The 15,346-nt window shown below is 39.6% G+C and overlaps 1 protein-coding gene across 1 annotated transcript in view; it reads right to left on the reverse strand.

Annotated features, from left to right (window-relative positions):
- Window positions 1-12,532: 12,532 nt before the first annotated feature.
- The window catches only part of cwc27 (CWC27 spliceosome associated cyclophilin), a 29,511-nt gene continuing 26,697 nt past the window's right edge, over window positions 12,533-15,346 (reverse strand). Inside the window, exon 14 of the mRNA XM_020648686.3 lies at window positions 12,533-13,268. Coding sequence (XP_020504342.1) covers window positions 13,106-13,268 — 163 coding nt within the window. The 3' untranslated portion in view covers window positions 12,533-13,105. The remainder of the gene's footprint in view (window positions 13,269-15,346) is intronic.

Consider the following 15,346-nt stretch of genomic DNA (forward strand, 5'->3'; position numbering starts at 1 on the left):
TAAACCAACAAGCCTTTACTTACTGTCCATTACATGGCAGCCTTTCTTATTAAAAGCCACTCTTAAAGACACGGGCAGGTGAAATGATTTGGTCCAAGATGGTGTTGTCATTTATCTTGTGTGTAATTCAAGAAGCTAAATCATTTAGTGATTTAATCCCAGGGATAGTTGACATAATTCTGTAGCTGGCAAGCGAACAGCTAGGTTTCTAATGGAGCAACTTCTTTATCTAAGTATTGTAACAACAGTCGTCTATCTTTCTCAGATACAAAATGAGCTTTTTGAAGATAATCTGTGTTAGCATGTTTCTTTTTTTTGTAGAGGCTCTATCTGGATTTTTACCCATGAAAAATAGGAATCTAAAGAAATCTAACAATCTTGCTAACAGTCAATCAGCAAGCTAGCTGGCCTCCTGGCTTAGCTTAGCCTACGTAATGTGGGAGCAATGACTCAAAAGATTTGTTTCCATATATTCATCTTTAATGATACTAATTTATTGAGTTAACACACTTAACATTTTACTACATGCAAAACTAACAGTATTATCTTCGTGTTTTTTCCTGCTACAGCACCTGGTTGATATGTAGCAGCTAGCTGCTTGATGACGATTGTCAGGTATAATTTCTTTCTGTTTTCCTTTACTGGGCTCTTTATGTTCCTTGGCATTTTGGTCAGCAAGAGTGGAAATACTAAGCGGTCCATCTACTATGTAAAGCATACTTTGGTCCCTTGAAAGGTGCTATATAAATTTCAATAGATTATTATTATTATTATTATAATATATAAAGCTCAGACCAATAACTCATTACTTGGGTCCTAACACTACATCATAAGTTTCCACAGCATAATTCAAAAGATTTGTACCATCAACTCCTTTCAGAGTGGAAAAAAGCAGTGATACAGCTCTTCTCCAGGCCTTTCCTTTAGAGAGGAAAAAAAAGTAGAAGACGCTTTTCAGGAAAAGCTGTTTTAGGTTCATTTTTTTCCACTGCTTGTCAAAACACATCAAAACATGTCTGCCCAACATTTGGAGTCATGTACACAGTGATCCGTTTGAGAAGAAAAAGGCTAAACATACACTGAGGATCAAATGAGAAGTGTTGGTGCCAGGGTTGATGCTCCGTTCTCACAGGCTTTAAGAGATATACTCTTGTCCTTTCACTCAACTCTTGGAAGGCACCCACAGTATGAGAAAAGCCAATGGCATCACACCAGGATACCCGTTACCACCACTGAGGAAATCCATTCATTTGCTGCCTGAGTTTAGGGTGATTGAATTGGAGGAGGAGGGGAACATTTGTAAAAGCTTTTCTTTTTTTTGTCTTTATCTACTCGACTCCCACACGCCAGCTGCATCATCATCTGGGACTCAAACATAATAAATGTCAGCCATTCCAGGTTAACAGTGTCAAACCTCTATCTGAACTGTCCCAGGTTTGTTGCCATAGCTTTGGTATGGCACTCTCCTTCCTCTCATCCTGGCCTCAAGTGTCTGGATTCACTCTTTGGGAGCTGTGAGGTTTCCACTCTCCTTGGTAATTAATTCCAAATAAACAGTAACTATCCCACTTGGCTGGGAAACGCAGCAGTCTCCTTCTAATCCACAGTGTCCAATTACAGAGGGAGACAGATGGCCTGTTTGGTTTAATGTAACCAGTTTAGAATACCTGTATGTCTGGCCCAGCTTCTGTCTCCCGCATTGGCCCGTCTACAGGGGTCTGTGATTACATTAGTCCTAACCTACAGTGCTGAGGGCGACAGGGAGAGAAAAAGGGGAGTTGATAGAGTTCAGGCCTCGACTCTGAATCTGCAGATGACTTTACAGGCCTGAGTTATATGAAACTTGTATGATGTGTGCACATATGTTGAACACACATTAAACATACAAACAAGGTATTGTCTTGAGAAACAAACCAGTTCTCTGAATATGTATACATGTTAGAATGAGCAAAATACCTTTGGATAATCAGCCAATGGAAACAAGAAAATAAAACATGCTGTCACACACATTGATTTGGTATTTTTATTCAAATAATCAATAAATGTCTTTGTTACGCTGCTACACAACCCCACATCTAAATGCTATCCTTGCGCCTGACTCTAAGGCCAGTGAGCCTGTAACTTAATGCCTCACCTTACGTGTTGCATAAACGTGAATGTGTATCCTGCCTTACCTGAATGTGTGTGCAACTGTCCTGTCTGTTTGAGGGGTGCGTGTAGTTGACTCACCGCCAAGATCCTCATACTTGCCGCGACCAGCACACTCGGACTACATGATCCACGGAGTCACTTGGGTACGATCTCCTCCGCCAGCCCTCTCTTTCGTATCAGTTTAGTTCATGTGTAAAAAGCACCCGTGAAGTGTTGACACAAAAGCAAACGTTACTTCAGATTCAGTCTCTCAGGTGTCCTCGCATCTCCCTCGTGGCGTCTCTTTGACTCAAAACCAATTTCCGCCGGCTCCTCCACAGGTGCTGCTAATGAAGGTAACAGAGACAGAGCCACCACACCCCCCCCCCCCTCAGGTGTGTCATCAGTACTGACCCTGCTTCTCCTCCTACCAACCACACCTACGGCTAAAGACACTGAAGTGAATCCTAACGCATTATCATAACAGTCTTGGTTTTTCAAGTGCCTACAAAATGGCCTGGTCACATCCAAAATAAAGCCAATGTGGAAGTGCAAAAAAAACAGTTTCTCAAGTGTCCACTTAAGGGCCAGCTCCCCAGGGAATCACAATTGGTTCCCATATTAAAATGCACTTTTTACAGTCGAATATGGCGACCACCATCGTAGGGCTTCAAATTGGTCTCGAGTTACCAATGAGTGATGTCACTGAGACAACGTCCATGTTTTATACAGTCTATGGTCACATAGGCGATACAGTAACATTGACTGCATGTCTTTGTGAATTCTTTGTTTCAAGGAGCTTGTTGACATAATGACTATACAAACAGAGCTCATTGATGAACGTCTTGATTGGTCACTCTAAATTTCCTACAGGTGTTAAGTGTGAGTGTGACTGATTGTTTGTCTCAAAAAATCAGCCCTGGATTGACTGGCCACCCATCCGGAGGGAGGCTCATGCCCTCTGCGACCCTGAACAAAAGCAGTATAGATAATGGATGAATAGACGGATTGATGGAATCTTCTGGTAAACGGCTTTATTTACAACAGCCTCATCTTTTACTGCAACGTCAATTCAGGTCGATGGAATTTTGCCCTTTTTAAGCTCTGGTTTGTCCAGGCCTTTTGAGTTTAGTGCACTGCCAGCTTGACTGTTTACAACAAAATAAAAGCCTGCTGAAAAGCATGTTCGCGTTTTCCAGTATATTGAATTTATTAGTCAAGGGTGTATCAGTCTCCTTGAGGAGTATGTGTACTTGACTGAATAAATGACATGGGGATTTCTCAGTTGCTGAGTCATGGAGCTCATGGGCCGCTGAAGAAAGGAGGATGGGGAACAGATTTGCCCCCTCTTCAGAACTTTGCACTTCAAATAGAAACCACTGACAGTGAAATAAGCCATTGCTGTTGCTAATCAGCAAACAAATACCCCTCTCAAGCTGCATGACAAAACAAATGCCTGCAAGACACACCAGCTATAATGTACCAACAGTCATGAGCAACTGCGATCATGCAGGAGAACATGTTAATATTCTTAAGCATTCAAACTTCAAAGATTCTTTCAGACTCATTTCAGAGTTGCTCAGGTGGTAATCATCTTCCTCCCCTCAGGGTTGAACACCAAAGACCTGTGGCATTACTCTTGGTTGGGCTCCTGAGCTCTAAACTTTAAACCAGTCTCTGTTTGTGTATTTATTCTCCAACTGAAAGGTGTGAGGATTAGCAAAGTGACGATACAACATAGCTTCCTAAGAGTTTGTCATTCTTAATCAAAGTTGCGGTGTTACTGCGGCGTTGTCGATGAGTGCTTGAAGCGTTTCCGACACTCTTCAATCCGAAACAAGCGCAGCAGGACAAACAGCTCCAGATGGTGTGAATGGAGACAGTGCATGCACGGACCTGGGGGGGTCTGACAGGCAGGAATGCTGGCCTGGGATGGGAAGGTCATGGCTCCGGCACCTGCTATCTACTGGGCTTGGTTTGGGCTCTGTACTGTTAAGCCCTGTTGCTCTTTCCCACAGCTGAGGCCCAGATTGAACTGCTGCCGACAAGATCAAAGCCCTGAAGAGCAGTGGCTGTACAGGAGAGGGCAACAGTTACCCCATCACATATCCAAGAAGGATGTGTCTTTTCCTTAACACCTTCAAATATGCAAAGAGAAATGCTTCAGCTGTGAACCATAGCCGCCTTCAAAATTGCTTTCTTTAAGTGTCTAGAGCTCCGAACGTTTCTTATCACCTGTGAACCAACTTCTGTGCATTCAGATCCCATCAATAAATGTACATTGAATTTTGTGCACATCAATAGAACAGTTCAGAATCAATCAGATTCGGGGTTAATTGTCAAATACACATACAAGGCATTTGACTTGGTGTATTTGTGCTAAACAATTAACAATTAATTGTTCTCTACAAAGTGGCAGGTCACATAAGGAAGTGGCATATTGGATTGAATTTGTATCCACAAAGTTTCTTTTGTAAGAAGCCATTTTTTAATTCTGATTCTATAAGATGTCCTTTTTGGAACAAGATCCTGAGATGCAAGCTTCTGGAGATGGACAACACTTTGAAAAAGCATGTAGCTGTTCCGATGGCTAAGTCAAACAATTTATTCACCTGTTCAGATAGGATCCAGATCTTGATAATATACCACCAACAGGCACAGGTCTGTGACCAAACAAACTGGAGAATCAGATCATCCTTCAACCTGCAACCTGATTTTAGTGGTTTTCATGAAGACTACTTTTTTTTTGGTAATGGGAAAACATGTGTAAGATTAGTTAAATACTTAAGCTACCTTAATAGTTATAAAACAATTTCTGTCCAAGGCTTCAACTGCACCTTCATGGCAATTTTTAGATTACGCTGCACCTCTGCTGTAGGAAGCTAAAAGGTTAAATAAAGTTAGCCTAAGAAGCTCCATGATGCACTCATTGACCTTCACTATGTTGGAGGTTCCATGAGTTCCTCCAAAATGCAAATTACGTTAGAGTTAACTGTGAGCCCTTGAGTCCAAAGGACATAATTATTATTTCTACTGCTGTCCCATGACACCAGTGATGCAGGTATGTACCCCTGAGGCTCCAGGCTAAGAATATCAAAGGAATTAAGAGCAGAGAAACAAAGTGTTTGTGGCCACCAAGCAGCAGCATGTTTCTGAGAATACAAGGTGACCGTGCCGAATTATTTGCCCCCTAGTGTCCAGCATCCACAAATGTAATATTACAGCTAAAAGGAAACAGATGGAAAATCCTTTGTTCTTGGGATTTCTGTCTTGTAAAAGGCCATACTTAGTGAAATATCAAAGATATAAACAGTTTGCTTATGTAAAGATTTCAATTTGGGTGAATTATCCTCAATTATCCATCTTTTGTGTAGCCCTGGCTGAGCCAATTTAATATCTTAGAAAAGGACAACTCTATCTGTTAACCTCTGCTTGGAATAGACTTTGTTCACCAAAGAGCACCATTGACTGATGAATCTCAAGTCAATTAACAAAATTGCTTGCAAGCAGATCATTTTGTCTTTATAGCCACTTTTTCATTGTAATGAGAGTGGCAAGAGATTACTTAAAGGACGGCTAACACACTCTGTAAAACAGAATGACTTATTCCTCCATTAAACACATTGTTACTTCAGAACATAATTACAGTTACAAGCTACTAAAAGAATAGATCTTAAGAGGGTTCACATTACAGTCGACCATCAAGACTGCTGTCAAAGCTCCAACGTGTCCCACCTCGATGTCCTCGGTATGTTCGTGTATTACACAAAGATTCACCTTTTCCTTGGCAGGAGTGAAGGACATGTGGGCTATGAAACAGAGACAGAAGCAGCATTACAATGAAACCGAACAGAGTAATGGCCGTGAGCCTTGTAGCTTTCTGTACTTTGACTACAGCCCCATTATCATTTGTCCTCATTAGCTTGCTGTAATTTATTAGTTGTAGGCAGTTGGAGCAGAAGAGGCCAAATCTCAACATAATTCATTCCTGATGGATTTCATAATGTTCTCGAGAGATAGAGGATGTCCTTAAGTAAGCCGCACAAAGAGTAGGCTGTTCAAGAGGACCATCCAACCAAATGATGACTCTCACATACACACACATAATGTTTTTCAGCCTCATCCACAACCAAGCTAAATCTCTTGGCTTTACTCCATTGGCCTAAGTGATTGGCTATTGATTCTTTATACACTTAATCCATTTACCTGCTGGATTTCCTGCTGACAGAGGACAGTACTGGAACAATGTTGCATCTTTCAAAGGTGACCCAGCTACCTGCTGAACCAGAACGTATAAGGAACCTGTACAATGAACGCCTCAGTGTGCTTGAAACTTGATAACTATGACTCTCCAACCATTGCACATCCATTTGAAACCCTATCTAATGTAAACTCAAAACCTTCACAAGTATGATTTTATATTATAGCTTTTAGCTTTGCAGGTGTTTGACTATAAATCTAATAATAGACAATTAATTGGTGATAGAGCCATGAGAAACAATGAATGTATGTACCAAGTTTCATGGCATCCAATATCATAGTTGTTAAGACATTGTCTTTAAAACAAAATGTCTACCTCAAATTAGTGCCAGAGAAAGGATCTGGGGATTTTTCAGGCCATTAAGATTTTCCTCTGCGAAGTATTGCATCCCTCTATCAACTGTAGATGCACCTCTTAAGAATACAGAGATTTTTCATTGCTACATGAATCACAAGTCAGAGGACTAGAGTGAGAAGGATTCGTCCTCTGGGCACAATAAATGGTTTTTACTAAATTAAAACCAATTAATCAATGGGTCAACAAGACATTCATCCACCCAGCAAAACATATCTTTCTGAAACCTAATGTCAAACTAATGGTGGCGCTGAAGGAAAAGTCAAAAGATACTTAAAAATGTTCTCATCTTCTGGGAACCATGAACATCTAATCCTAATTCCACTTAAAACAAAAATGTCAACTCCATGCTGGCTCAAGGGGAAAAGTGTGGGGATTAAAAAAGGGAAAAAAGAACGTATTCTTTGGGCAAAACAAACGTTTCAACCTATAATCACCAATCTATTGAGCAGACATTGAGATCTCTCATACAGTCCCAGAGTATTAAAGATTTATCTTCTGGGCACTATGAATGTTTTTGTTAGAATTTACATGGTAATCAATCCTTTAGTCATAAAGCCATCATTATATAACACAATCATCAATTCTATAATCGCACTGGAGGAAAAGTCGGGAAATAAACAAATAAATTAGGATTAATCCTTGAGGAAAGATGGATGCATCATTTTTTTTGCGATTGGTCATCTCTACCGTGTCATGGCATTTCAGTTGTTTAATGAAACTTTTTACTCACATTTGTCCCTTTATCAAAAGACAGAGGATTACAGGAGTCAACGAGATCCCTCCTCTGTGCAATCATACATTTTTGGACCAATTTTCATGGTAATTCTTATTTTAGTTTCAAGGAAAAACGTGAACCCAATGAATAATTGTATTACCACCCCTTGAACTCTGCGACTTTCATAGGAAAAATAACGTCTATGATTGAACCATATTGTTCAAATTCCTGTCCGTAACAACAGTTAATCCTGAAAGTGAAAAGTATTTTTCTTGTATTAATATTCCTGCTCATACACTACGATTGGTTGGCATCAGTGGCCAAATTTAAGCCAAACCACAATATGGAACCTACTATCCTTTTAGTATAATTCAATTTTGTGTTTATGTGATCTCAAACTGTGAATATATTTACCTAATAATTTTACACAGTCAAATTAGGAGGTTCAATAACAATGGCCTTCTATGTAATATAATGCTACATATTATATTTTCAGTTTGAGGTAGAGATATTCTGAGGTTTGCTTTTTTTTAGTTTAACCTTGGACTTAATTTATTGTTTATATTATGTTCCTTTTTCTGAGTTCAGTTTCTTAGAAACAGCATTCATTCCTGATTAGTCCTGTCCAATTAATGTGGTTTTGGGGATTTCATGAACAGGCCACACGTGGACCTCGCGATTGGCAAGATTTGGAGAAATGACTACATTATTTTTTAACACTAGTACTTCTCTCCCCGTTGTCTCTTCCTGTGACTGGCATCTCTCTGGCTCCTGACAGGCACCTCTGCACTGACATGTCATTTTCAAGGTGTGTCCAGGTAGCCGTAGCTTGGATCATCAAACACAGTAACAACAGAAGAGCTCAGCAGAGATGCCAGACAAAGAGTGCTCTGTATTACCCTATCGTCTTAGAATGTTTTAACAAGTTTTTATGCTACTTTAAGAAGCAATGAAGGGGAAAATTGCTCACAGAAAACAGGACTGTAATGAAGAATAGACTTGGTTTGATAAAAGATAAATACATTTTGTGAAGTAGCTGCGGGATATGAACATGCCCTGATAAAGGAACTGATTAAATGGTCTCTACATGCCAATATATACCCATACACATACATCACAACATCATTTAAATGCAAGTCCTTGGCTCTGAGAGAAATAATGCTGCCAATTGGCCGATGCAGACAGCTTCAGAACAAAAGCACAAGCTGTCCAGCCAAGAAGTTGAACCAGGCTGAACTCTTGCCATCATGCAATGTCATCCTGCAAAGTGCTGCAATGATCAATAAAGTTAATGCATAATGCTCTTTGTAGGAGGATTTCTTTGTTACATGAAAACCTTGCTTTAGTTTACTGCTCTAAAGCTGGGAAACATGATAATCTGTATCTGTTTAAATTAGAATCTGGAGGCAGTTGACCCTGTTTTTGGAGTTGAAGGGTTCTGGTAACTGTTAGTCAGTCACAGTGGCGTCGTCCTTTTTGTCTATCGTCCATGTAGGCAGGAAAAACTTTGCGGCAAACAAAGAGAGGCAGAGGCAGAATGCACCTACTGTGAAACCTAGATCAGCTATACTCCAACATTGATTTAGCTTTTAAAAAAAAGTTATCATCTACATGCACCTCTCAACCTAAGCTCAACTCTCGCCTGTCCATTAGTTCGCCGGACTGTAAAAAAAAGAAAAAAAGAACTGCACTGAAAAGAAAGTTTTGGGAAAACTTGCTAACTGCTGACTTCACCAGAAAGCTTAAAAAGTTGGCCGTCACTCAAAAAAGCTATTTAGTTGATGGGATATGGAAAATGGAATGAGTAATATTTTCATGGACATGTTTGATTGTGTTAATTAACAAAAAGGGATCTTGGAGATTAGAAGTGTGGTAAATGCTAACTAACTCACATTGCTTGATAATAATTGCTTAATAGCCAGAAAAGACAGGAGGAACAGTTTAAGCAACCAATTACCACTTCAAATGAATGGAGGCCCATTTGAGTGTTGTTTTTGGATTGATTGAACGATTCATAAAGTATACTTTTACACAAAAGTAGAAAGAAAATGCAGGCGGCACCAGAGAAAATGAACCCTTTGTTCTGTCCTTGGATGTCTGTGAGTGACCAACCAGTAACAGTGAAAACCTGCCGTCGCTGTCTCACAAACGCACCCCGACTTACCGAGCTCTCTTCTCCTGCACTACCTTTCCATCTCACTGTGGGGAAACTTTGTGGGGAAGCTTTGGAGTGACAAATCAAGGGCATCACATCGTGGGTGGAGTGCATCTCTGACACCAAACTTACATTATGCGGTAGTAACCAGCTGTAGACCCCTCACTCGTCTCTCCATGAATGTATGATCATGTTTGTACATGTGTGTATTCCCAGCCTGTATGTTTCTCCTTGGGGATCAATAAACTAGGTATTTGTCTTCTTCTTTTTAATTGCAGAAGTGGTGTAATTGACAAACATTTTACTTTATGTAAAACATTAACAGAAAATAGTTCTTAAAATGTGCTTAAAATTTCTATTAAATGTCTTATTGTTTTTAAGAGAAAGGAGAAAGAAGTCCTTGACAAAAAGGAAGTGTTGAATTTCTAACAGAAGAGAGGGATTACCTGTCTATTTTTAGCCCTTTACTACAAGGGCAGATGGAGATAGTGTTTGTAGGATAGCATGATAATGCTATTACCATTCCATCTCATTCCTGGAAGTCATGTGAGCAGCAGCGGAGAGTGGTATTTCCTGCTTTGAAGCTGGGCACAGTGACACTGGGAAACCCGATGGTTCTGGGGAGGAACTGTATACTGTCTTGTCTTTGCTCAACTTTAAACATACATTCATTATTTATGCATTATGAAATATCCTAATGAAAAGCTGATTTACCTTAACAGTTCTGTGCGTCTTCATTCAGAGTTATTTGATGATTTGTACCTGAGCTGCACCCTGAAGGACATACACAGAGTTAGATCATTGTCTCACCTGTTTCAGATTTGCAGCAGCTCAGGCTGGGCAGGGATCACATTGTAACATTAACTCTCCTTCCTGTCCCCTATGAAAATTTAAGCATAATCCCAGTAGTGCTGTCATAAAATAGTGCTGCTCCTGGTCATACAAGTATGGTACTGGCGGATCATTTACCCTAAAACCACCAGCATGAGGTAAAGCCTTTGGTTTGAACGGTTCCTTTTTACAAGCTCTGGCTGCTTCTCTGGTGACCTAAGCAGGACACATGGATAGATATTGTAAAAAAGGAATAAAAAAAAGCAACATGTTGGTTTGACCGTCATTGGATTCTGCCTGGGCATTAAAGGAATAGTTCAACATTACTTATTTTCTTACTGTGAGTTTAACAATAGAAGATTGGTACTATTTCAAAAGAGTACCAGGAACTTTAAATACCAAAAACTACCAGTCCTTTGTTTGATGTGCTTTCAAAAGGGCCTGAACTTCTTTTTTTAACAATGCGTCGGTATCTTTAACACAACAAACTGATCAAAACAATGGACATAAATTACTAGTTTTTCTTTTAGTTACATTTTTAAGGAGTAAAATAATGTTTATAAATTAATAAATACCTTATTAAGTTCAAGTAGCCTACCTAGGTAAAGTTTCTGTGATGGAACGTATCGCTTATTATGAAGCAGCTACGACAAGGAGACAGTTAGCTTAGCTTAGTTAGCATAGAGACTGAAGGGACATAGCTAGCCAAAATACATTTTTACACAAGCAGATAAACATAAAGTAGTGACACATTGAAAATATGTCAGGATTAAACAAACTCGACAAAATCTGCATGTTCAAGAGAGCAAAGGGTATTTTTTTCTTTTTTGTCGGGATAGCAGTGCTTAGCCTAGTCTGTACGCTAAGCTAAGTGTTTTCAGGCTGTAGCTACCTTCATTTATCAAACAAAAAAAGGAAACTGATTTTGAATTCTCCTCAAATCCTATTAAGTATAAACCCTACTAGTTTCCAAAATTAGAAATTTTGCATTCAAGAGTTAAAAACTGTTTTCGATGATGACTCAGCTATTCATTAAGCTAGCTCCTATTGTCTGTAGCCTACTTAAACCCCTTTTATCCTTCTTTTTGTTTGTTATTCACCCTGTTTATAATAATTATCAACAGCTGGTGAATGTGGCAGTATTAAGGCATCTTAAGGAGTATAAAAGTAGTGATCAGAGGAGGTAAGGTTTAGTAGCCTATATGAGTCACTACCAATTATTACTGAGTCAATTCTGTTTATTAGGTAGGCTAGACCTCCATTCTGCTGTCAAAGAGTACATCATTCTTTTCTAAGGCTCCCTCATAGTCGTTTTTTATATTTCTTGTTAGTCAGCAAGTTTCCACAACAAAATCCACCTGTTCTTTAGCATGAGCAGGTACAACGGTTAGCTAGCTACCTTTAATGTGCATGCATAAACAATGTCAAAGGTGAGAGCATTCGGAGAACAGATGTTCAACCGTATGACATCGCAGCGGAAAAACTCAGAGTTTGCATTTTGTCCGTATAAGTAAGTCCCCCCCCCACTCGGCTCCACACCTGGTGTGAGTCTCCAGGTGACTATAAACAAGTCTGAGTTGTCAATTTTTTATTTCATGTAGGTTCACTGAAGGACTTCTGGTATAGCCTACCTGAACGTGACTGTAGATAAATACCGGATCATGTCAGAAATCAAGGGTTTCTAATAGAATATTATTATTCAAGCATATTTGTAACCTCAGAAACATAATGGCTGAATTAAATAACTTAACTAGAACATGAATTTGTGCTCTGATGCTTTTATATCCTTTACTGAAGTTATAAGATTTCTGTTCTTAAGAGAAACAGCCAATAAACTAATTTCCACGATTGTTCCATGAAGAAACTGTTTGGTTTATGATCTCAGAAAATAGTGGAAACGGCCCCATCATGCTTTCCCAGAGTACAAGGGGATTGGAGGTTAGACAAAATGCTGATATGCCTATTGTCTTTCGTCAAAAAGATATTATGATTGTCCTGCACTCAACTCCAGCAGAACAACCGTATTGTAATATTATCCTTATCATCATATCGTATCATCAGATGGGGACAGTTGATGAAATCCTTAACTTTGTCTTCTTTTAATCTGTCAACAAAGACTTCAACTTCCACAGCAGTTAATCAGTTACATTTTTGTGGTAAAAACACAACTTAAACTTGCACAGAACAAAATCAATAAAGAGATAAGAGCTAATACTTTCTGACAATGTTATCAAAAACCTAGACCAGTGAGCTTTGTAAAGGGAGTTATTAGTGCAGAGCCGTTGTTCTGGATTGTACAGGTGTCCCTTATAAAGTGGCCGCTGACTAGTGAACAAACAGAATCATTTCAGGCAGCTAACAAATGTTATTTATTTCTCTGGCAAAGTCTAATGCTCCCATTTAAACATTTACAGAAGAAGAATGGGATATAAAAGTTAACAACGTTACATGTAATGAAATCATGACCTCAAGCATTACTATGAGGCCCGATGAGTAAGTGAGCGTCGTCCGGGTGCAGCTGTTTTTAAGAGAGGAAGCCCTTCCATCACAGATTACAGAGAGCGTTTGGTCAGCATCACGGTCCAGATGTTCCAGTGGACGGGCAGGATGCTGGAGGACCAGTTTTCTTTGAAAGTCGTTTGGCTTAGTCAGGACCTCACCTCTTGGCCTTCTTCTCCTTCATGATCTTCTTGCTCTCCTCTCTCCTCCGTTTGTTGACGGGGTTGCGTGGATCGTAGATCTCGAAAGTGTCCTCGTCCTGCATGTTGGCATCCTTGACTTTTCTGGATTGCTCATCAAACTGCAGAACATGGGCCATCCTAAATCAGACGGAGAGAGGCGGAGAGAGTTCAAAGAGGAGCTGTGAGAGGATCCACTAAATCACAGATCAGTTGGACTCCGACCAACAGGCTGGAACGTTTGAGTTTAAGCTGTTTGATTATGATATGAGGACGAAGAAATACATGTAGTATACACAATTCAAGTAGTATTTTAAGCAGCTAATCATGAAGATCATCATTATCACTGTGACAGAAACAATAAAAATATGTCTACGTTTGAGCTGTAAAAAGGTTCTAATAAAACAGAAAATAGACCAAAAGTTTGACTGATGTGCAGTCATGCATCAGCATGCTTTAACCACCCGACGTCCCTGACGCCTAGCCACTACCAGCGGACCGCGATGTCCCTCAACCACCGCCCGATGCCCAGCCACCACCATCCCCAAAACAGCTGCCGTCCTCATTCATGCACGGCCTGCTCCGACCGCCACCTCAGCAGTAAGGAAGTGTGGAAAACAGGAACACGAGGAATACAAAGGAAAAATTCAGCATATGCCCATATGCTCTTTTGTAAAGCGTCTACTTTTTTAAATACTCAGGTGTACAATTTTAAATTGAAGAAGCATTTAGTCAAATATTATACAAACAAAGCACACAGTAAGTTTATTCAAGAGATTTGCTGAGATTTGATCGTTCAGACTACACCTGAATGTTTCCAAATAATCTGTGTTAGTTCTGTTGGAGGCCAGTATATCACAGCGCTGTTAACACAAAGTGTTCTTAATGCACATTTTAAGCCTTTTTTAATGTTTTAGACCCAGCAGCAGACAGACAACATGGTGAAAACATCACCTGAGCCTGGTCTGTGAGTATTCAAACTGCTTGAATCATCATATTTAAAGAGCTTCGATGAGTAAAAAGTACGATTTTATTAGCAGTTTAAGTACAGTATGACGCTCCTTCTTTAGCTGTTTGAAAGTCCTGACAGAAAGCTCCCTCTGGTCCCCAGAGGACAGACGCCCATGTGTCTTTCATTTCCCCCATCAGTTCCTCTCCCCCCAAAGACAGATTAAAGAATCAGGACTTTCCTCACAGGAGATATCAGTGTCTGGCACTTCACAAATAAACACATTTCTCCGGCTGCTTGATGGATGCCATCTGTGAATCTAAACATTGAAGCAGGAGTCGCTAATCAATTACAAGGATCCATTTATAGCCACGCTACTACAGGCAAAACGATCCACCCACGTTCATGTCTGAGTGGAGAATTCATGAAATCCAACAAAATATGAGACTCATGTAAACATGAAATATCTTAACTAGTGGATGGATTTCTCATTAAACATGAACAGGTATTCATGGTCCCCATAGGATGAATCTTTATATCTTTGCTTTCTCAGAATTTTTGCAGGATCACCATCATCACATGGTAACATCAGTTCACAGAGGAGTTTGTTTAACGATTAAAGATAAAGCACCAGGAATGTGGTATTTTTGTAGGCCAACCTGGGAGTCTGATCGATCTAATCTCTACAGATTCTGCATAAAAACACAAAATCTATAAGTGTAGGACTTCAGTGTCAGAAGTAGGGATGGTCCACGCAACTAATTTCCCTGTCCATCGAATTGAAATTAAAATTCAGACTTGTTGATTTGCCTCAAAATAAGAAATCAAAATTGAGCACAATATATTTATCACAGCCCTGTTAAAGTCCCCATGAAGCAGAACTTCAAGAGTATCTGACTGCCGTGTCCTACTGAACAAGACAGAACCAATCAGGTGATAGAAGGCGGGACAAAGTGCTGGGATGAATTTGATTAGATTATTTAACTTTGAACTTGTTTCTAAATGTTTTTTTGGAGAGTACAGAGAGTGGAATATCTGTGAAGTTTTGGGCTTTGTGAGCTACTCAAACCAATTTTTACATTTTTTTTTTCATGATTTTAAAACATCACCAATTTGAATCCAGCCAGAGATCGAAGCGAAGGAGTAGTCAGGTAGAATTTGGCCCAAAAAATAAAGCCACTGAGCTTTTCCTTATACACTTGTTTAACATAAATTTGTTTTTAATGTGTTTCTTTTTTGAATAAAAATGTGTCAGTCTTAACTAGGGCTA

Source organism: Labrus bergylta, chromosome 17 (assembly GCF_963930695.1).
Source record: "Labrus bergylta chromosome 17, fLabBer1.1, whole genome shotgun sequence".
Lineage (NCBI taxonomy): Eukaryota > Metazoa > Chordata > Actinopteri > Labriformes > Labridae > Labrus > Labrus bergylta.